At 37.0% G+C, this 21,506-nt stretch overlaps 1 protein-coding gene across 9 annotated transcripts in view; it reads left to right on the plus strand.

Moving 5' to 3' along the window:
• TMEM135 (transmembrane protein 135) overlaps positions 1–21,506 on the plus strand; it is a 290,564-nt gene that overhangs the window by 263,607 nt on the left and 5,451 nt on the right. For 6 of the 9 annotated variants that reach the window (XM_002708646.6, XM_051821444.3, XM_008262983.5 and 3 more), the window contains 5 exons: positions 60–206; positions 3,074–3,143; positions 7,849–8,016; positions 15,214–15,277; positions 16,057–16,133. In XM_002708646.6, the coding sequence (XP_002708692.1) occupies positions 60–206; positions 3,074–3,143; positions 7,849–8,016; positions 15,214–15,277; positions 16,057–16,133 (526 nt within the window). Of the gene's footprint in view, positions 1–59; positions 207–3,073; positions 3,144–3,245; positions 4,504–7,848; positions 8,017–15,213; positions 15,278–16,056; positions 16,134–21,506 lie in introns of those variants that run through there. The other 3 variants (XM_089332368.1, XM_089332382.1, XM_089332384.1) reach the window with 1 other exon arrangement.

Raw genomic sequence — 21,506 nt, forward strand, 5'->3', positions numbered from 1 at the left:
TTTTCTTCTCTTTGATTTTTCTTGATGAAAAATGCTTCACATTGTGCTCTTTTCTTTAGGTTCATTGTAGGGAAGGAAGAAATTCCCACACATTCTTATTCACCAGAGGCAGCATATGCAAAAGTGGAACAAAAGAAAGAGAAACTTGAGGACAAACCAAGAAAAATGAATATAATTGCTCTAGTCAGGAAACTTGTGGATTCAATGTGAGTTCTTTATCTTGATATTTTAGCATGCTTTGTCACTGGTTTATATGATACTTGTTCCATGCCAGGGTAGTTTTTTTTTTTTTTATTTAGGTAGTGATGATAATTTTCACCAGAAACTTTGTATAGAATTTGATAAAAGGCACATGATGACAAGTGAATGTTTTTTATTCTTTCTGACAGAATAGTAGAGCTCAACATGCCTTCAAAATTGACTTATCTGAAATTGAAATGTTGTTCCATTTCAAATCAGGCAGATTTACAGATTATGGTGGGGAACTTCAGGAAACAAGTTAATATATGTTCATTGAATATGCCAAGTATGGGAAGAAAATAAAGTTCCTGACAGAGATTCAGAAGATAAAGAAATAATTAAGGAGTGAACATTAAGGAAAAGATATTTTTGTAAGAATGAAAATTTTTAGGTCTTTGATACTGAAATGAGAAATCTTTATTTCTCTCTGTACAAAGCAGTTTTTATATTTCATATAAATACATATTCATTTATATTTCTAATGTAAATATTTAAGAAAGTAAATTTAGTGCTTTAAAACTAGAACATAAGCAAAGAAAAATTATCTTGGCAGTGATTATTTTAGAGAGGCTAGAATAAGTAGACCATATAGAAAATTAGGGGATCATTTATGGGATGCTGATGCCATTTAAGCAATCAGAAAACCATGTTTGATCCACATTTTGCTTCTACCAGCTGTGTGACCTTGGACAAGTGATTTAAGCACTGGGCATCTCCAGGTCCTTAATCTCTTTACTGGGATCAATAATCTGTATTAAGGATTTTTGTGAGCATTAAATAAAATAACATGTGAAATTACCTGACATAATATATAAGAACAGAATAGTATTCAAATCTAAAGTTATTGTCTTCATCTTGTCATACATTACACATATAAGGTAAGAATAAAGTAAGGAATATTAGATTATAAGAATAATTGTGGTAGTTATTTTTTTTCTTTTACTGAAACATTATTTATTTGAAAGGCAGGGTTACAGAGAGGCAGAGGCAGAGAGAGAGTGAGAGAGAGCAAGAGAGACAAAGAGAGAGAGGCTTTCTGTCTGCTGGTTCATTCCCTAAATGGCCACAGTGGCTGGAGCTGAGCCAATCTGAAGCCAGGGGCCGGGAGCTTCTTCAGGGTCTCCCACCTGGGTACAGGGGCCCAAGGATCCTCTACTACCTTCCCAAGCCATAGCAGAGAGCCGGAACGGAAGTGGAGCAGCCAGGACTCAAACTGGCACCCATATGGGATACTGGCACTGCAGGCTACAGCTTTACCTGCTACACCATAGCACTGGCCCCCAGTTAATTTATTTATTAAACTCAAAAATAGTTATAGTAGAAAAAAGGAGCAGAGGGTCTCAATTAGTGGAACTGAATTCAGTAAGAATCAGAGAAAAATGTAAATTATGTAGGTGAAGGATGCCTTGGGCATCAGAACTGAGCAGGTCATGGCAATACTTGTCAGAGTAGCATCAATAGGGCCCCTGAAGTGAAAACAGACGTAAAATTATATAGAAGCAAAGAAAGCAAATAATACAGGAGATAGGAAGTCCAGGACTTGGAAAGCCATTCTAATGAGTGACTAGGGAAAAATTAAATGACAGTATAGTTGATACCAAGATTGAACTTCACTAGCAAAGAGAGTTTACTAATTTCAATGTAGTTCTGGTAGCAATGGCTGAGAAATGTTTTTGAAGAAGACATGAAGAGTGATGATTTACATGAGACAGTGCTTCTCTGATTCACCTCTTTTCTAGCCACTAGTTTTAATCGCTCAACAACTTCGCATGACCAGATATGCCGTATCGTTCTAATGACAGAAGGGCTGTGGTTAGCATGAGCTATTCTGTCACCCTTGAGTAGGAAAGGCTGCCAATGTACTCCAGCTGCAATGTAGAATTGGATTTCAGAGAAAGTCTTGCTAATCAATTTGCAAATGGGATTGAAGAGGTGCAGAGCCAGAACAATGCTCTACAGATTATTGTTAGAAACAGGAAACAGCTCATGTGTTCCGGCCATGAAGATAATTAATTTACTACAGTCTGAAAGGAATTATAAAGACTACTTATTTTGGAGCATGAATCCTTCAAAGAGAAAGGGAAAGCTAGACCCATCTGAGATATTCTACTTACTTTTAATGCCTCAGATGAATAAATAATCCTGGATTCAAAATACTAAGTAATTAAAATGAGTGTGTCTCACACAGTAGTTCACCCAACAGAAATGTTTATATTTAACACTAGAGGTTTGAGTGGTTCACAATTAAATCACAAATAACTTACTTTTAAATACTCACATGATTTCGCCTTCTGTATTTATTTTAAAAATTGAATTTTGAGTTCTAATACTGTATCGTGTTTCTTTTCCAGATGTTTTATCTCAAATATAATTATGTATAAATTCCTGTAACCTGAGCACATTCTCATTATGATTTTTGCTCAAGTACTGACTTCATGGATGATTTATGACTGTTATAGTTTGCAGTAAGCGATTTAAAGCTTCCAAAGGATTTGGCAGAATATGCAGATAATATATACATATTTTTCATATTTAGTCACAAATACTTACCAATGTGACTCTTCTATTCCACATTCAACTGTTTTAATGCAGTCATATATTTTATATTATGTGGCAAATAATAAACAGCAAATAAAACATAAGTATTATTCTTGGTTCTGTAGTATCTTTAAAAACCCAAAAGTTACATAAATATAGAAATAAGTGGGTGGCATTTTACCATTTTTGGGGTTAGATAGTTTTAAACAGATCTACAAACACACACATACACACACACACATACACATACACATTTTAATTACAATTAGTTTTGCTTTTTGGGGTTTAATTTCAGATGCAAGAAAGGACCAAGGCATAGATGTTGCAAACACTATGAAGATAATTGCATCTCTTATTGCATTAAAGTAAGTATATGAAAATATCTACTTTCTTATCAATGGAAAATGTAAATAGATTTCACTTCACTTAATCCCAAAGGGACAAATACCACTTGTTCTCCTTCATAGGTGACAACTAACTGAGCACCAAAAAGGAAACCTGTTAAAGTGAAATGAACACTAAGAGAAACGGTGACTTGATCAGCCCTCACCCTGACTGTTGATGAGCAGCTTAATATGTTATCCCTCTTAGTATTTTTTTTTGTTTGTTCTACTTAATACTTTTGGTTGAATACTGTAATCAATACACAATTCTTCTTAAGTGCTGAAACTTAGCTGAAAAGTGATCGCTGTTAAATATAAGAGTGGGAATAAGAGAGGGAAGAGATGTGCAATTCGGGACATGCTCAAGCTGACTTACCTCAAACGGGAGAGTTGGAAACATACCAGGGGATTCGAATTCAATCCCATTGAGGTGGCATGTACCAATGCCATCTCACTAGTCCCAGTGATCAAATTCTGATCACAATTGATCGTAATGATAGGACTAAGAACCAAAGGGATCACATAAACAAGAATAGTGTCTGCAAATACTAGCTGATAGAATCAAAAAGGGAGAGAATGGTCCAACATGGGAAGTGAGATACACAGCAGACCCATAGAATGGCAAATGTCCTAAACAGCACTCTGGCCTCATAATCAGCCCTTAAGGCACGCAGATCCGGCTGAAATGCCCATGAGAGTATTTCAGGCATGGAAAGCCAAGACACTCTGGGGAAAAAAAAAAAAAAAAAAACCTAAATGAAAGATCTCCATGAGTGAGATCCCAGTGGAAAGAACGGGCCATCAAAGAAGGAGGTACCTTTCTCTGAAGGGAGGAGAGAATTTCCACTTTGACCATGGCCTTGTCTAAAAATGATCAGAGTCAGTGAACCCAGGGGGCTTCCATAGCCTTGGCAGCTCATGACAAGAGCCTAGGGTGATTACTGATGCCATAAACAAGAGTGTCAATTTGTTAAGTCAACAACAGGAGTCACTGTGCACTTACTCCTCATGTAGGATCTTTGTCCTTAGTGTGCTGTACATTGAGATTTAATGCTATAACTAGTACTCAAACAGTATTTTTCACTTTATGTTTCTGTGTGGGAGCAAACTGTTGAAATCTTTACTTAATGTATGCTAAACTGATCTTCTGTACATAAAGAGAATCGAAAATGAATCTTGACATGAATGGAAGGGGAGAGGGAGTGGATAAGGGGAGGGTTGCGGGTTGGAGGGAAGTTATGGGGGCGAAAGCCATTGTAATCCATATTCTGTACTTTGGAAATTTATATTCATTAAATAAAAGTTAAAAAAATAAAAAAAATACACCAGAAAAAAAAGAAAATGTAAATAGAAATAACATTTAAGAAATAATTTCAAAGTAAGTGGAAAAGTTAGCATTAATAATTGTTTTTCTTTACATCTGACTTGAGCAATAAAAAATTTGTGAGAATAGTTAACAATTTAGCTTTAATAGGCAATTATCTGATCCTTAAACAGTTTTAAAATTAGCTTGCTTAAAAATTAGATTATTTAAAACTTATAAAGTAGGACAGGTAATTCGTAGCAATAGCAACAACAAAATGGAAAAATAAGGTCTCACTGTGCACAGTGTATTCAGTCTGATACAATGGCATTTGGTTGTCAACTTGTGAAGCTATTACATTTATTTTAAGGCATCAAAGTAACTGGAACATGTCTACAGTTGCTCTTCACTAAGACAGCTCATTATGGCCACCGACTTAAATTATAAACTGTCTGTATATTGTGTACTGGTGTGTCATTCCCATTATCCTCCATATCATTCCCTTACCATCCCCCATCATCACCAGATCTGGGAGGTAAGTTATAATCTTTGTAATTAGTCTGGCCTGAGTCGCACCACCTGCTCAATTTCAAGCTCCTTAGTTTTGAATGGGACTCTAACAATTCCAGGGCTTTTAAAATATGTTCTCAGTTGATGATGGGAACAGCTACATTGTACAGTATCTTTCTTTAAATTTTTTTTTGACAGGCAGAGTTAGACAGAGAGAGAGAGACAGAGAGAGAAAGGTCTTCCTTCCTTTGGTTCACCCCCCCCCCCCCCACAAATGGCCACTACAGCTGGCGCACTGCGCCAATCCAAAGCCAGGAGCCAGGTGCTTCCTCCTGGTTTCCCATGCGGGTGCAGGGCCCAAGCACTTGGGCCATCCTCCACTGCCTTCCTGGGCCACAGCAGAGAACTGGACTGGAAGAGGAGTAACTGGGACAGAATCCAGCGCCCCAACCAGGAGTAGAACCCAGGGTGTCAGCACCTCAGATGGAGGATTAGCCAAGTGAGCCGCGGCGCCAGCCAACAATATGTTGAGAGACAGCTTCCTCCTAGTTATTCCACAAGGGAGGAACTTTCCCAAGTTAGTACTTGTGAATGTGAATGCCTGTGGCTCAATGTTGACAATGGTCCACACCTTCAGAATTTCCAAAGATATGACAGGGGTAAAAGCAGCAGAGTATTTTTTTTAGGTGTGTAGTGATCTGATATATTTTTTCCTATTTTCTCTTGCTCTTTTAAATGGTGCTGGCAATCTCAAAATCTGAGGGCTGCTGGAAAGTTCTTACACCTTCTAACTGAATATGAGTGTAGTTCCAAGGGAGACTTCCAGAGGGGAACTAATAAAATTATTGTGAAATGAGAGATATTTGAAAAACTTGAGGTCTGGGGGAGGGAATATTAAAAACATTATGTGAAAAGTTAGTATAATTTGTTTAGCAATGAAAAAGACCTAATCACTCTTTCAAATGTGTACCAGTGCTGTAAACTAGGCAGTTTCTGTGTGAGCTGGAATAATATGCCTATGAATGCAAGACTATTTGAAATCTGTGGGTAAGGAATTTACACCACAAATATAGTAAAAATTTTTGGCAATGTACCACTTTATTCCATGAATATAGGTAGAACCACATGTTAAATCATAGCCCTGAGTAAATATTCATCTTAATTACATTACTCTCAAATCACCATCTTCCTTTCGCACTAACTTCCTGTCCTTTCCTTGCACCTGCCAACCTCTTTATTGGCTTTGTGATCTTTATTCAAGTTGTTCAAAATGTTTTTCTCATGCTAGCTTCTTACCTTTTGGGTCTATTTAAGTGTGATATCCTCATTCTCCTCCCCTTATCACTCAGTCTGACGTAGATGGCCCTGTTGATTTCTGCCTTGGTTCCCTGATTATTTCCTTCATAATATTTATTTTAGGCTGTTATTATTTTGTTTGTTGACTTCTTTCTTTTTCTCTTCCTCTAATGTTTTCTTCCTGTTCTGAGCATGAAAGCTCCATGAAGGCAAGAACATTCTGTTCTCCTCACCTCTGTATCCCCAGCATCTAGGGATATGCATGGCACATAGCAGGCATTCATCAACTATTTCCTGAATACAGGAAACGGTGGACAAGTGGATCTTTTGAAAATAGTATGAAAAGATTGTAACATGGTTGTAATCCGTGAATCCTTAGATTTATGTTATAATGTTATCAATGGCAAGATAAAAATATAACCGTTTTATGCTTTGAACAAATGCTAGGCAGTTTTAGTTAAGCAAATGTATGGTAATTCACAGTAATTTATTGCACAACTTAATTTCTATATTTTAACTAGGTATTAGGTAGCTTCAGGTACATTAACCAGATTCCAGTGTTTCTTTACAATTATCCAATTTTTTTCCAGAAAAAAAAAACCCATAATCTGGAAAATATAATCTTGGCCTTCGGAATTTAGGAGGCAAGCACTTGCTAAAATTGTAGATGTTTTTCCCATTCACTAGGAGTGAGAGAGGAGGAAGATGGGAGACCAGTATTGCAATATACTGGTTGAATCGTGTATAAGATAACTATTCTTACTGCTAACACTTTGTTTTGAGCCAATTGGAACTCTTCAGTCTCTCAGTATTAAGTAACATCTAAATGTCATTGTCATAAATACTGAAATGAAATTGGCCAATACTGGTCATCCTCCTCAGGTGACCTTTTTGTTTACAGTATAAAAAAGTGAAGGAAAAATAGAGAAATGTTGCAAGCAAATGTTGAATTTCAGTTGCCTTAATCTATACCTTAAAGCTACCGTTCTGTAGAGTTGTTTTAGCCTGACACATTCAAGCACAGGAATAAAAACCTACATAAAACTACTTTTCTATGTGAAATCCCTTTAACTTAATCATATCAAAAGTTGGTGCCAAAAATCTAAATGAATGATGAAATCATTTTTCTATTAAAAAAATCCTTATTCATACTAATGATTAAGAGCAGTTTTCTATCAAAATTCTCAAAACTATTTGGTTTTGTTAACTATCTTTTGGAATTTCAGTGCTTTTGTTTCTAAAACTCATTTGTGGTTTAGGAATTAAAAATCCTGGTTATTTTGTCAACAAATTTCAAGAAATGGAATTTTGGTGCATAGGCAAGCTTGGTCAGTGCTTGTGAGACTATTTAAGTCTTTGTAAATCAAAGTATACTCACTCCAAGATTTCACCCTTATTTTTAAGGTAATTGCTTTAAAATTATTGTTTGATGTTTTTAGACTTTATTTTGAAAATGACTGTGATATAAACATGTAACAAGTTTTTTTGAGTCTTGATATAGATTTGAAATGATAACATTCATATTGTCAGACTTGAATATTTGATTGTAAATCAGACTTTGCTCCCAATTTTCTCTAGGGTTTCATCAGAATGTTTAGTGTGGGATATTTGATCCAGTGCTGCCTCCGAATTCCCTCTGCATTTCGGCATCTGTTTACACAGCCATCCAGGCTACTGTCTCTTTTCTACAATAAAGAAAACTTCCAGCTGGGAGCTTTTCTTGGCTCTTTTGTTAGTATATACAAGGTAATGTTTTCAGAAGAAAAAGCAAAATGGAAATGACATAGCTCTTGCTAGAGTGAACTATGGCCTAAGTTCACCTGCCATTTTATTTAGTTCTTTCCTATCAGAAGCATATTCTTTTTTTAAAAAATATTTATTTATTTATTTGAAAGTCAAAGTTATGGAGGGAGGGAGGGAGGGAGAGGAATAGGGAGAGGGAGAGGGAGAGGGAAAAAGTGTCCTATAGGAAGGACCTCTGTGACTGAGACCCCAGTGGAAAGCAGTGGTCATCAAAGAAGGAGGTACTTTTCTCTGAAGGAAGGAGAGAACTTCCACTTTGGTTATAGACTTGCCTAAATATGGAAGGAGTTTGTGGATTCAAAAGGCTTCCATAGCCTAGGCAGGGCTTGTCAAGAACTTCGAGTGATCACTGACATCATACATAAGAGTGTTAATGTTAAATTAACAGCAGGAGTCACTGTGCACTAAGTTCCCATGCAGGACCTCTGTCCTCAAAGAGTTGAATTATGAGAGTTAATAGTAAAACTAGTTCTCAAAGATTTACCTCATTTTAGTGTATTATCTGGAGGATATTCTTATAAGTAATAGTTATGTCTAAATGCTCATAAAAGATGTGTTATCACTCTTGGGTTCTTCTTTAAAGCTAATTCAATTTCTCAAAAAAAAAGAATGCTTAAAAAAAATGGAAGTGAAATTAACTTTGAGGTGCAATGCCTTTGAACAGCCCTCATCTCAATTATTGACATTTTTTTTCATACAATTTATTGAACTCTTTGCTTAGTATAGAGTTAATCTTCTACGTACAAAGTTAATTGAAAATAGATCTTGGTACACTGTGGCAAAACAAAACAAAACAAAACAAAAAAACAACAACAACCTAAATGAAAGATCTCTGGGAGTGAGATCCCAACGGAAAAAATGGGTCATCAAAGAAGGAGGTACATTTCTCTGAAGGGAGGAGAGAACTTCTACTTTGATTATGGCCTTGTCTAAATAAGAATGGAGTTGGCCAACTCAAGAGGCTTCCATAGCCTTGGCAACTCATGACAAGAGCCTTGGGTGACTACTGACACCATAAATAAGAGTGTCAATTGTTAAATCAACAACAGGAGTCACTGTGCACTTACTCCCCATGTAGGATCTCTGTCCTTAATGTGTTGTACTATGTGAATTAATGGTATAACTAGTACTCAAACACTACTTTATACTTTGTGTTTCTGTGTGTGTGCAAACTGTTGAAATCTTTACTTAGTATATACTAAATTGATCTTTTGTATATAAAGATAATTGAAAGTGAATCTTGATGTGAGTGGGATGGGAGAGGGAGTGGGTGGGAGGGAGGCTATAGGGGGAAAAAGCCGCTATAATCCCAAAGTTGTACTTTGGAAATTTATATTTATTAAATAAAAGTTAAAAAATGAAAAAAAAAGAAAATAGATCTTGGTAAAAATAAGACTGGGACTAGGAGACAGAGGAGAAGAGGGGTGGGAATGTGGGTGGTAGGGCAGATATGGTAGGAAGAATCACTGTGTTCCTAAAGTTGTATTTATGAAATGCATGAAGTTTGTATTCCTTAAATAAAAGCTTTCTTTGGGAAGAAAAAAATAATAATTAAAAAGGAAAATTAATCTCATCCTGGGGATTTTATTTATGGGTTGTTTTTTGTTAGCCAGTGTGACAGTGTTCACCAGGTTATTAACTTTTCCCATCAAGAGGTCCCATCCTTGGTTACTTTCTTCCCATTCCAGGGAACCATAAAGAGCCATAGAAAGTTCAAGGAATTAAAAAAAATAAAATTCTATTTAATATACTTGAGTGTATAGACATACTTGAATTTACATATTATAAAAATATTCTCAAAACCTGAATTTTCTTTTTAAATGCATACACAACTGGAGAAAATATGAATTTTCTCATATTCCAATATCACATTGATATTAATATGCCTGATCTTACTGCCTGATTATTTAAATATATTTTAATGTATTTTAAACCCTTTTTACTGATATCAACATTGATAGACTCTGTAAAGATCTTCTGTTGTACCATCAAAGCAACAACTTGTCTTCCTTCTTCTACTCACTCACTATTCCTACTAAATTGTCTGAAATAACCAGAGTTAACATTCTTCCACCCTTTTTGTCAATATTGATGTGCCCATGCATCCATAAACCAACAGCTAAACACATTTATAGCTAATGTTCTTGACATAAGACCATGCAACATTTAAGTAATGGCCTTTTGTTTAATTTGAATCACTGGTATATAAAAAATATTACATATTACATTAAACATCTAAAATTTAGATTTTAAAACTGGATATAGTGATAAAGTATGTTAAGGATATATATATATATAATGCATATATACACACAGACATACATGTATGTATATGAGGGGGTCTTCAAAATGGCCAGGAAAAATGCATGCTATAAAAACATTACATATTTCAAAAATTTTGGTACCAAAATAAACTTATCTTTCAATTCTATTTTTCCATGAACTTTCTGAAGTCCATATCTATATCTATATCTATCTATAAAGAATGCATATATTCTTGTTTTTATAAGAAAACTATACTGGAAAATTGAAAGATGGAGTTATTTTAGACAAAACTATGTATTATCATTTTATGTAAATATTTACTCATAAAAATAGATCTGGACAAAGTATTTTGAGATGGAAAGGAGTAACAACCTATAAATAATCTAGATAATCATTTGTTATATAATGTCACTAATATTAAAACACTTTCTTTTTTTTATTATTATTATTTGACAGAGTTATAGACAGTGAGAGAGAGAGACAGACAGAAAGGTCTTTCTTCTGTTGGTTCACTCCCCAAAGGCCACTACAGCCGACGCTGTGCCGATCCAAACCCAGGAGCCAGGTGCTTCTTCCTGGTCTCCCATGCGGGTACAGGCGCCCAAGCACTTGGGCCATCCTCCACTGCCCTCCTAGGCCACAGCAGAGAGCTGGATTGGAAGAGGAGCAACTGGGCCTAGAACCCAGTGCCCCTATGGGATTCCGGTGCCGCAGGCGGAGGATTAACCAGTGAGCCATGATGCCGACCCCTTAAAACACTTTCAATATGTTTTGAACAGGTAGCATTACTAATATCTTTGAATATAAAATAATTTAATGCAGATTATTAGAAATTATATGTCTATTTGCATTCTTTTTCATTTCTTATGTTATAGTGTTTGTACTTATTCCTAATATATATTCCTAAATACTTACATGTGTATTATCACCAACATTTCTGGTTGGTTCTCTTTCACCATTTAGCATATCTGGAAGTATGTTGTTTTTCTTCCCATTTTCTAAATTTGTTTTACTAATTTGGGTAATACAAAATAAATGGTATTAAAATGAGAAAATACAACTGGATCAGAAATTCTCTGAGAACATATTTATACATTGTGTTCCAAAGCCATATGTAACTTTTAAAACAAATTATCTCTGTCATTAGTATCTTCGTATGAATGTGATTAAGAGCAGACAAATAAACCTCATTACCTCATTTCTTCTACTTTTTTTTTTTTTTTGGACAGGCAGAGTGGACAGTGACAGTGAGAGAGAGAGACAGAGAGAAAGGTCTTCCTTTTCCATTGGTTCACTCCCCAATGGCCGCTACAGCTGGTGCACCGCGCTAATCCAAAGCCAGGAGCCGGTGCTTCTCCTGGTCTCCCATGTGGGTGCAGGACCCAAGCACTTGGGCCATCCTCCACTGCACTCCCAGGCCACAGCAGAGAGCTGGCCTGGAAAAGGAGCAACCGGGACTAGAACCCAGTGTGCCAGCGCCACAGGTGGAGGATTAGCCTATTGAGCCGCGGTGCCGGCCCATTTCTTTTTTTTTAAGTGAGTGAAAGCGAGGTGTTTTTTTTTTTTGTCTTTCTTTCTTTCTTCTTGTTTTTTCTTTCTTTCTTTCTTTTTTTTTTTTTTAAAGATACTGGTTATCCCAAAGAGGAGATAACCTGGTATCCTTGATTCATGGAATTGATGGAATTGATTTAGAATCCTAAATGCTCCTAATATGGTATAGTTTTTTTTTTTTTTTTTTTTTTTTTTTACAGGCAGAGTGGACAGTGAGAGAGAGAGACAGAGAGAAAGGTCTTCCTTTGCCGTTGGTTCACCCTCCAATGGCCGCCGCGGCCAGCGCGCTGTGGCCGGTGCACCGCGCTGATCTGATGGCAGGAGCCAGGAGCCAGGTGCATTTCCTCGTCTCCCATGGGGTGCAGGGCCCAAGCACCTGGGCCATCCTCCACTGCACTCCCGGGCCACAGCAGAGAGCTGGCCTGGAAGAGGGGCAACTGGGACAGAATCCGGCGCCCCAACCGGGACTAGAACCTGGTGTGCCGGCACTGCTAGGCGGAGGATTAGCCTAGTGAGCCGCGGCGCCAGCCTTTTTTTTTTTAAAGATTTATTTTTTTGAAAGGCAGAGTTACAGAGAGGAGAGGCAGAGAGAGAAAGAGAAATTTTCCATCTGCTGGTTCACTCCCCAGATGGCTACAACATGATGGGAACCTGAACCAGCTCCTGTATGGGATGCCTGCACTGCAGGCTGCAGCTTTACCCGCTGCACCACAGCACCGCCCAACCTCATATCTTCTGTTTGCTAGTGAACTGATGCTCTTTTCATTTGTACTATTGCAACTCCTCTTTAGCCTTAGTAATAGGCTTTGTTCTTAAGTCTACTATGTCTGATATTAATAGAATTGCTTTCGTTTGATAGTATAAGGTTTCTATTTAATCTTTCTGTCTTCATTTTAAAAATTAGTTTCTTTTAGAACATATTCAAGCAACTTCAAAAAGTTAAAGGAGGGGTGGATTTTGTGGCACAACAGGTTAAACTACTGACCAGGAGGCTCTCAAATCATGTCAGAGTTTGAGTCTTTTTTTTTTTTTTTTTTTTTTTTTTTTGGACAGGCAGTGTTAGACAGAGACAGAGAGAAAGGTCTTCCTTCCATTGGTTCACCCCCTAAATGGCCGCTATAGCCTGCACACTGTGCCGACCCAAAGCCACTGGCCAGGTGCTTCCTCCTGGTTTCCCATGCAGGTGCAGGGCCCAAGGACCTGGGCCATCCTCCACTGCCTTCCCGGGCCACAGCAGAGAGCTGGACTGGAAGAGGAGCAACTGGGACAGAATCCAGTGCCCCAACGGGGACTAGAACCTGGGGTGCCAGTGGCGCAGGTGGTGGATTAGCCAAGTGAGGCTTGGTGCCGGCCAAGAGTTTGAGTCGCCTCTGCTTCTGATCCAGCTTCCTGCTAATGCACATCTTTGGTGGCAGCGAATAATATCTTAATTACCTGAGTCCCTGCTTCTCATTTGGGAGACCCAGATGGAGTTCCTGGCTCCTGATTTCAGGTTTACCTAGACCCAGATGTTGCTGGCATTTAGAGAGTGGACCAACTGATGGAAGACCCCCCCCCATATATATAAATATATATATATATGCATATATACACATAGATATCACTATTCCTTTCAAATGATAAAAATAAGTAAACTCAGAAGCAAGACAAAAAAGTTCATAGAAAATGGAATTATGATGTGTTTATTTTGATACAAAACCATGTTGAAACCTATGCACTCAAGGAACCTTCAAAAAGTATGTTAATATTATGAAAAAACTGCATGGATCTAAAATTTTTTGGACTAAAATAAACTTAGATTTTAATTCATTTTCCACAATCTTTTTTGAGGCATTTTTGTGTAGTTTATTCTTCCTTTTTTATCTAATCTGATTATTTCTATTTAATTGGTATGTTTAGATTATTTACATTTAATGTACACATGATATGATTGAGTTTAAATCTACATTCTTGCTAGTTGTTTTGTATTTGTTTCATTCTTTCTTTGTTCTTCCTTTTCACTCTATTTTTTATTTTCCTTTTTCTGCCTTCTGAATTGATTGTCCAATTTTTAATGTCTGCATTCTATCTTCACTATTTCTAATAACTTCTTTTTTAATTTAGTAGTTGATTTAACATTTATAACATACATTTTTTATTTGTCAGATAGTCTTTAAATAATATTATTTCTACTTTATACATAGTTTAAGAATATTACAACACCATACTTCTAATTCTTCCTTCCTATCCTTTCTTTCTCCTTTGTGCTGTTCATTTACCTTTACATGTTACTCCACAACGTGCTTATTTTTATTTTTTAACCTTTTTTTGCTTTAAATCAGAGGTTGGCAAACTTTTTTCCTAAAGGGCCAGAGGATTAGTATTTTAAGCTTTGTGACCATGTGGTCTCTGTCACAACTACTCCACTTTGCTATTACAGTGTGAGTTCCTGCCACCCATGTGGGAGACTAGCATGGAGTTTTAAGAGTCCTGGGTTCAGCCTGGGCTAGTGCAGACTGCTGCAGACATGTGGGAACTGAACCAATGGAGGAAAGCTATCTATCCCCTCCTCTTCTGTCTCTTTGTCTTTCAAATAAGATGAGAATAAAAATAAAAATAAAAATTTTAGAAAATATTTAAAACGGCAAAGACCATTATTAACTCCTGAGCCATTTGAAAATAGGTAGAAAGCCACATTTGGCCAGTGGACAATAGTGTGCTCATCCCTGCTTTTTAAACAATTACTTTACTTTTAAAGCAGTTAAATACAAGAATAACATGTCTTCTAAATTTTCCTTTATTTTCCCATTTCCAGAGTTCTTCGTTTCTTTTTACAGTTATAATTTTTTGCCTGATGTATTCTTTCTGCCTAAAGAACCACTTTTAACATTTCTGGTATCAGGTCTGCTGGTGATGAAATTTCTCAGCTCTTACCCATCTTGAAAAAGTCCTTATTTCACCTTCAGTATTGAAAACTGTTTTCTCTATATGTAGAATTCTGGTTTGACAGATGGTAGTTTATCTAGCTTTTTCTCCTTGTTATAATGGTAGTTATAATGGTAGTTTCCATTTCCCCTTAATTTTAAATCTAGGCAGAAGGGGTAGTTATATATGTGTTTTGAAAGATCAGTATAATAAAAATATTATGTAAAATTTCTTATTAGAGTATATCTAGAGCAATAATTTGTGAAACACCGTTTCATAATTTTCCCAATCATGTAAAATATAAAATCATTAATTTGTTTCCAAAGTCATTTAGTAAATCACTCATTGAAATTTTTGTTTCATGCATTTTTTGCCTGTAAATGAAATAACTGAAGCCATTGTATTTTCTTCTTAATACAGGGTACTAGTTGCTTCTTGCGCTGGATCAGAAACCTGGATGATGAGCTACATGCTATTATAGCTGGTAAAGCAATAGTAAAGTTATTGTATTAATCAGTGGTAGGAATGAATCTGAAATAGCTTCCAAATTTTATCAGGTTTTTGTGTATCTTCCTTTTCTGTTGTAATAGACCAAGCCAAACATGATGTTTGTGAAGTCACATCCAGGCACTCCTGCCATCTGGTATTTTGAGTTGGCAATATAATGACTTGGGTGTCTGCCCTGCTACTGGCCAGAAATCCTAGAGAGCGTATCACAAAAGAACATAAAGATAAAAAATATTCTCTAAGTGGTTAGTGGATGTAAGAGTACACTTATTAATTCTATTTTGGCCATGGAAAATGACATATATTTTCATATTTATTTTAAGGAAGTTATTTTATAAAACTAAAGAATATTTCCTATTAAGTACAGTATATGCATTTGTTAAATTAAAAGATCATTTCTGAGATATTTATTAATTATAATCCTACTCTAAATGTTCCAGTCCCTAACCTCTTGATTGTCTATTTATAGAATAAAGGAAAGAGAATAGTGATAATGGCACTAAAAATAAATTGAGCTCTTAAGTGATAGATGAGTATTTCTGCTTAAAATCAGAAATGGCACCCATAGTTTTTTTTTTTTTAATTAATTTTAAAAATGTGATAAAACATCTCCACGTTTTAATATCATTAGGTATATCGATTATGTTATAATAAGAAAGAATGCTACAAATCATTTCTTAACTATTCAAGTGATTTTAATGATTGAGTACCAAAGAAGTAATTTGCAATCTGATCAGTTTTTTCATTTTGTTTCAGGATTTTTGGCAGGTGTTTCAATGATGTTTTATAAGAGCACAACAATTTCCATGTATTTAGCTTCCAAATTGGTAGAGGTAAGCACACAATTTAATGCATAAACAGTTCCAAAGTATAAAAAGCTTTTTTTTTAAAGGAACTCTCTTTTTTTTTTTTTTTTTTTTTGAAAGACGGAGTTACAGAGAGAGAGAGAGAGAGAGATCTTCCATCCGCTGGTTCACTCCCCAAATGGCTGCAGCGGCTGGAGCTGAGCCAATCCAAAGCCAGGAGCCAGGAGCTTCTTCTGGGTCTTCCATGTGGGTGCAGGGACCCAAGAACTTGGGCTGTCTTTCACTGCTTTCCCCAAGGACATTAGCAGGGAACTAGATCAGAAGAAAAGCAGCCAGGACTTGAACCAGCACTCATATGGGATGCTGGTGCTGTAGGCCAGGGCTTTAACCTGCTGTGTCACAGTGCTGGCCCCAGATATAAAGCTCTTTTTATTTAGCTTGATAATGGAGAAGAAAAAAAAAAAAAAAGAGAGAAAGAAAATGCCATCTATTTAGTAAAATGGATTACTTGTCACAGGAGAAAACCAATAATGAGATCTAATTTATAGAAGATGTTTTCTATCTGCTTCCTCCCATACATAATTTGAATTTTATAAGCCAAGCGGTGATACCTCTCTGTTTCTTCTGCCATCAGGCTATGCATATCTGATCTTGGCAAAAGGAACTGGCCCATAAAGTGTGCTAATGAGGGCTTTTTTAAATAAAGAAAGTTAGAAATTTAATCTTACTATGTTCTTTTGTGAAATTAATTAAAATGGTGTAACAATCATTTTCTTTAATTAATTTTATATTAAAAATGCTATAAATGCTGTATAGTAAGCATGTTATAAAAATCAGCTCTCTGAACAGTATAAAACGTGTAAGTCAAAGGCATACATTTATTAGGTATCTATTCTGTTCACATTATTGTGCTGGGAGTTGGTAAGCATAGAGAAGTATAGAAAATGGTTCCTGCCCTTCATGAAATTAAAATATGGTTCAGTAGATAGGTTTTATTATGGGAAATAATCAGGAACAATTATTACATATATTACTAGATAACTGTTTCATTTTACATTTCTATGGAGCTACTCTACCACATCCAAATTATACTTTCTTTGTTTTAAAGATTTATTTTGGGGCCAGCGCTGTGGTATAGTGGGTAAAGCCGCTGCCTTCAGTGCCATCTTCCCATATGGGCAACGATTTGAGTCCCGACTGTTCTACTTTGGATCCAGCTCTCTGCTATGGCCTGGGACAGCTGTAGAAGATGGCCCAGGTCCTTGGGCCTCTTCACCTGCATAGGAGACCCAGAGGAAGCTCCTGGCTCCTGGCTTCGGATCATTTCAGCTCCGGCCGTTGGGGCCAATTGGGATGTGAACCAGCAGATAGAAGACCTCTCTCTCTCTGCCTCTCTTTCTCTCTGTGTGTAACTCTGAATTGCAAATTAAAAAAAAAAAAAATATTTGGGCCGGCGCCGCAGCTCAATAGGCTAATCCTCCGCCTAGCGGTGCCGGCACACTGGGGTCTAGTCCCGGTCGGGGCACTGGATTCTGTCGCGGTTGCCCCTCTTCCAGGCCAGCTCTCTGCTGTGGCCCGGGAGTGCAGTGGAGGATGGCCCAAGTGCTTGGGCCCTGCACCCCATGGAAGACCAGGAGAAGCACCTGGCTCCTGCCTTCTGATCAGTGCGGTGTGCCGGCCACAGTGCACCGGCCGCGGCAGCCATTGGAGGGTGAACCAACGGCAAAGGAAGACCTTTCTCTCTGTCTCTCTCACTGTCCACTCTGCCTGTCAAAAAAAAAATATTTTATTGAGAGACAGAGAGAGAAGAGACAGAGATCAATCTTCCATCTGCTGCCTTGCTTCCCAAACTACTAGTGGCTACAGGTGGGCCAGACTGAAGCCAGGAGCCAGGAGCCTCCTCGGGATCTCCTACTTGGGTTGCAAGGGCCCAAGGACTTGGGCCATCTTCCGGTGCTTTCTCAGGCACATTAGCAGGGAGCTGGATTGGATATGGAGCAGCAGCAACTCAAACCAGTGCCCATATGGTAGGCCAGCAATGCAGGTGGTAGCTTAACCCACTATGGCACAATGCTGGCCCCCTGAATTACATTTTCTTCAGCATGAATACAATACAATATATCTATACCTTTTAATATAGTGGTATATTATTTTCAAACTAATAAGCAGGCACTGTATTAGCTTTTTCTTGTTTCCTAAATAGTTTAGAACATCATACATGTCTTATAGTTCTTCTGAATTCTGTCCCTAATGTGTATTACTTTTTAAAAATTTATTTTTCAACATAGACTTTTTGATTGAGTTATATGTAATCTATTCACTTCATAATTTCTTTTGTTGCTTTGCTCTTTGATTATGGTAGTTTATATGGATCTTGACAACTTTTCATGGCACATCACTTGGAATATAACTAAAATGTAAAATTTATTCCACAAATAGTTTTGCACTATGGTCTAGGGTTAGTGTTGCAGGTCATGCAAAAATAACTTATTTTAGCTTGTATGTTATTTTAAAAATTTATGTATTTTCATCTTATTTGAAAGGGAGGGAGACAGATGGAAAGAGATCTTTTATCTTCTGGCGTATCCTCTAAATGTCTGTTAACAGCCAGGACTAGATCAGGAAGAAGCCAGGAACCTGAAATTCAGTCTGGGTCTCCTACTTGGGTGGCTGGGATGCAAGTCCTTGAGTCATCCGTCCTGTGCTGCCTCCCAGGGTGCACATCATCAGGAAGTTGGCTCAGAAATAGCATAGCCGAGACTTGAACCAGGCACTCTTGACAGATGATGCAGAAGTACTAAGTGGCTACTTAACCACTGTGTCAAATGACTGTCACTGTGTTTTTGTTCTTCATATCATGGATCACTCAGACCTTCTTGAGCCTCTTTTTACCTTACTCATATAGCATTCTTTCTTGGCTGCCTTGAAGCCAGGAGCTAGGAGCTGGGTCCCGGTCCACCATGTGGTACAGGGGCCCAAGTACTTGGGCCAACTTTAGCTGCTTTCCAGGGCACATTAGCAGGGAACTGGATCAGAAATGGAGCAACCAGAACTTGATACTCATATGGGATGCCGACAATGCAGACAATGGCTTAACCTGCCATGCCAGAGTGCTGACCCCTCAAAAACATTTTTAATACCAAAATTTATCTTTTAATTCCATTTTCCATGAATATTTTGAAGAAGCTTTGTATCTATCATGTATTTCATGTCTGCTTGTTACACTTGCTTTTTCTCTCTTATTTAGTTGTTGATACTATATATCTTTAAAATTTTTATTAACACAAAGAGAACAGATTTCATGTATTTAATAAGAGCAGTTCTAAGATAACCATACTTTCTTCCTCCCTCCTCTCCATCCCTCAATCCCCCTGCTTCCTATCATTCTTTTTCTTTAATTTTTGCAAAAACATAATTTCAATCCACTATATAATTGCAGCCTTAATGTACCACTAACCATAATATTCACCAAGTAAAAAGCCGAAAGACCACAGTTCCACATGAGTATAAACAAGAGCTAAAAGCAACAATCAAGTCACAAGATATCTGTTTCATTCCTATACATTTTTTTGCATTCTGTATTTTTTTAATTTTCATTTTTTTAACTTTTATTTAATAAATATAAATTTCCAAAGTACAACTTTTGGAATATAGTGGCTTTAACCCCCATAACCTCCCTCCCAACTGCAACCATCCCATCTCCCACTCCCTCTCCCATCCCATTCATATCAATTCATTTTCAGTTATCTTTACATACAGAAGATAAATTTAGTATATACTAAGTAAAGATTTCAACAGTTTGCACCCACACAGAAACACATAGTATAAAGTACTGTTTGAGTAATAGTTATACCATTAATTCACATAGTACAACACATTAAGGACAGAGATCCTACATGGGGAGTAAGTGCACAGTGACTCCTGTTGTTGACTTAACAAATTGACACTCTTGTTTATGAAGTCAGTAATCTCCCTAGGCTCTTGTCATGAGTTGCCAAGGCTATGGAAGCCTTTTGAGTTCACCGACTCTGATCATACTTAGACAAGGCCATAGTCAAAGTGGAAGTTCTCTCCTCCCTTCAGAGAAAGGTACCTCCTTCTTTGATGACCCGTTCTTTCCATTGGGATCTCACTCACAGAGATCTTTCATTTAGGTCTGTCTTTCTTTCTTTCTTTCTTTCTTTCTTTCTTTCTTTCTTTCTTTCTTTCTTTCTTTCTTTCTTTCTTTCTCTTTCTTTCTTTCTCTTTCTTTCTTTCTTTTCTTTCTTTCTTTTCTTTCTTTCTTTTCTTTCTTTTCTTTCTTTTCTTTCTTTTCTTTCTTTTTTTCTTTTTTTCTTTTTTTCCAGAGTGTCTTGGCTTTCCATGCCTGAAATACTCATGGGCTTTTTAGCAAGATCCAAATGCCTTAAGTGCCAAGTGCCTTAAGTGCCAGAGTGCTGTTTAGGACATCTACCATTTTATGAGTCTGCCATGTATCCCGCTTCCCATGTTGGATCACTCTCTCCTTTTTAATTCTAGCAGTTAGTATTAGCAGACACTAGTCCTGTTTATGTGATCCCTTTGACTCTGAATCCTATTATTATGATCAATTGTAAACTGAAACTGGTCACTTTGACTAGTGAGATGGCATTGGTACATGCCACCTTAATGGGATTGAATTGGAATCCCCTGGCATGTTTCTAACTCTACCGTTAGGGTTAAGTCTGATTGAACATGTGCCAAACTGTACATCTCCTCCCTCTCTTATTCCTACTCTTATATTTAACAACAGATACTGGCAAGGATGTGAGGAAAAAGGGACACTTAACTCATTGTGGGTAGGAATGCAAACTGGTAAAGCCACTATGGAAGTCAGTCTGGAGATTCCTCAGAAACCTGAATATAACCCTTCCATACAACCCAGCCTCCCACTCCTTGGAATTTACCCAAAGGAAATTAAATTGGCAAATAAAAGAGCTGTCTGCACCTCAGTGTTTATTGCAGCTCAATTCACAATAGATAAGACATGGAATCAACCTAAATACCCATCAACAGTAGACTGGATAAAGAAATTATGGTACATGTACTCTATAGAATACTATACAGCAGTCAAAAACAATGAAATCCGGTCATTTGCAACAAAATGGAGGAATCTGGAACACATCATGCTGAGTGAAATAAGCCAGTCCCAAAGGGACAAATATCATATGTTCTCCCTGATTGGTGACAACTAACCGAGCACCTAAAAGGAAACCTGTTGAAGTGAAATGGACACTATGAGAAACAATGACTTGATCAGCCCTTGTCCTGACTGTTCAGGAACAAATTAATACTTTATCTCTGTTAGTATCTTTTTGTTCTACTTAATGCTATTGGTTGAACTCTTTAATTAACACACAATTATTCTTAGTTGTTTAAACT

The sequence above is a fragment of the Oryctolagus cuniculus genome, chromosome 1 (genome assembly GCF_051225735.1).
Source record: "Oryctolagus cuniculus isolate XC-2025 breed Fujian yellow rabbit chromosome 1, ASM5122573v1, whole genome shotgun sequence".
NCBI lineage: Eukaryota > Metazoa > Chordata > Mammalia > Lagomorpha > Leporidae > Oryctolagus > Oryctolagus cuniculus.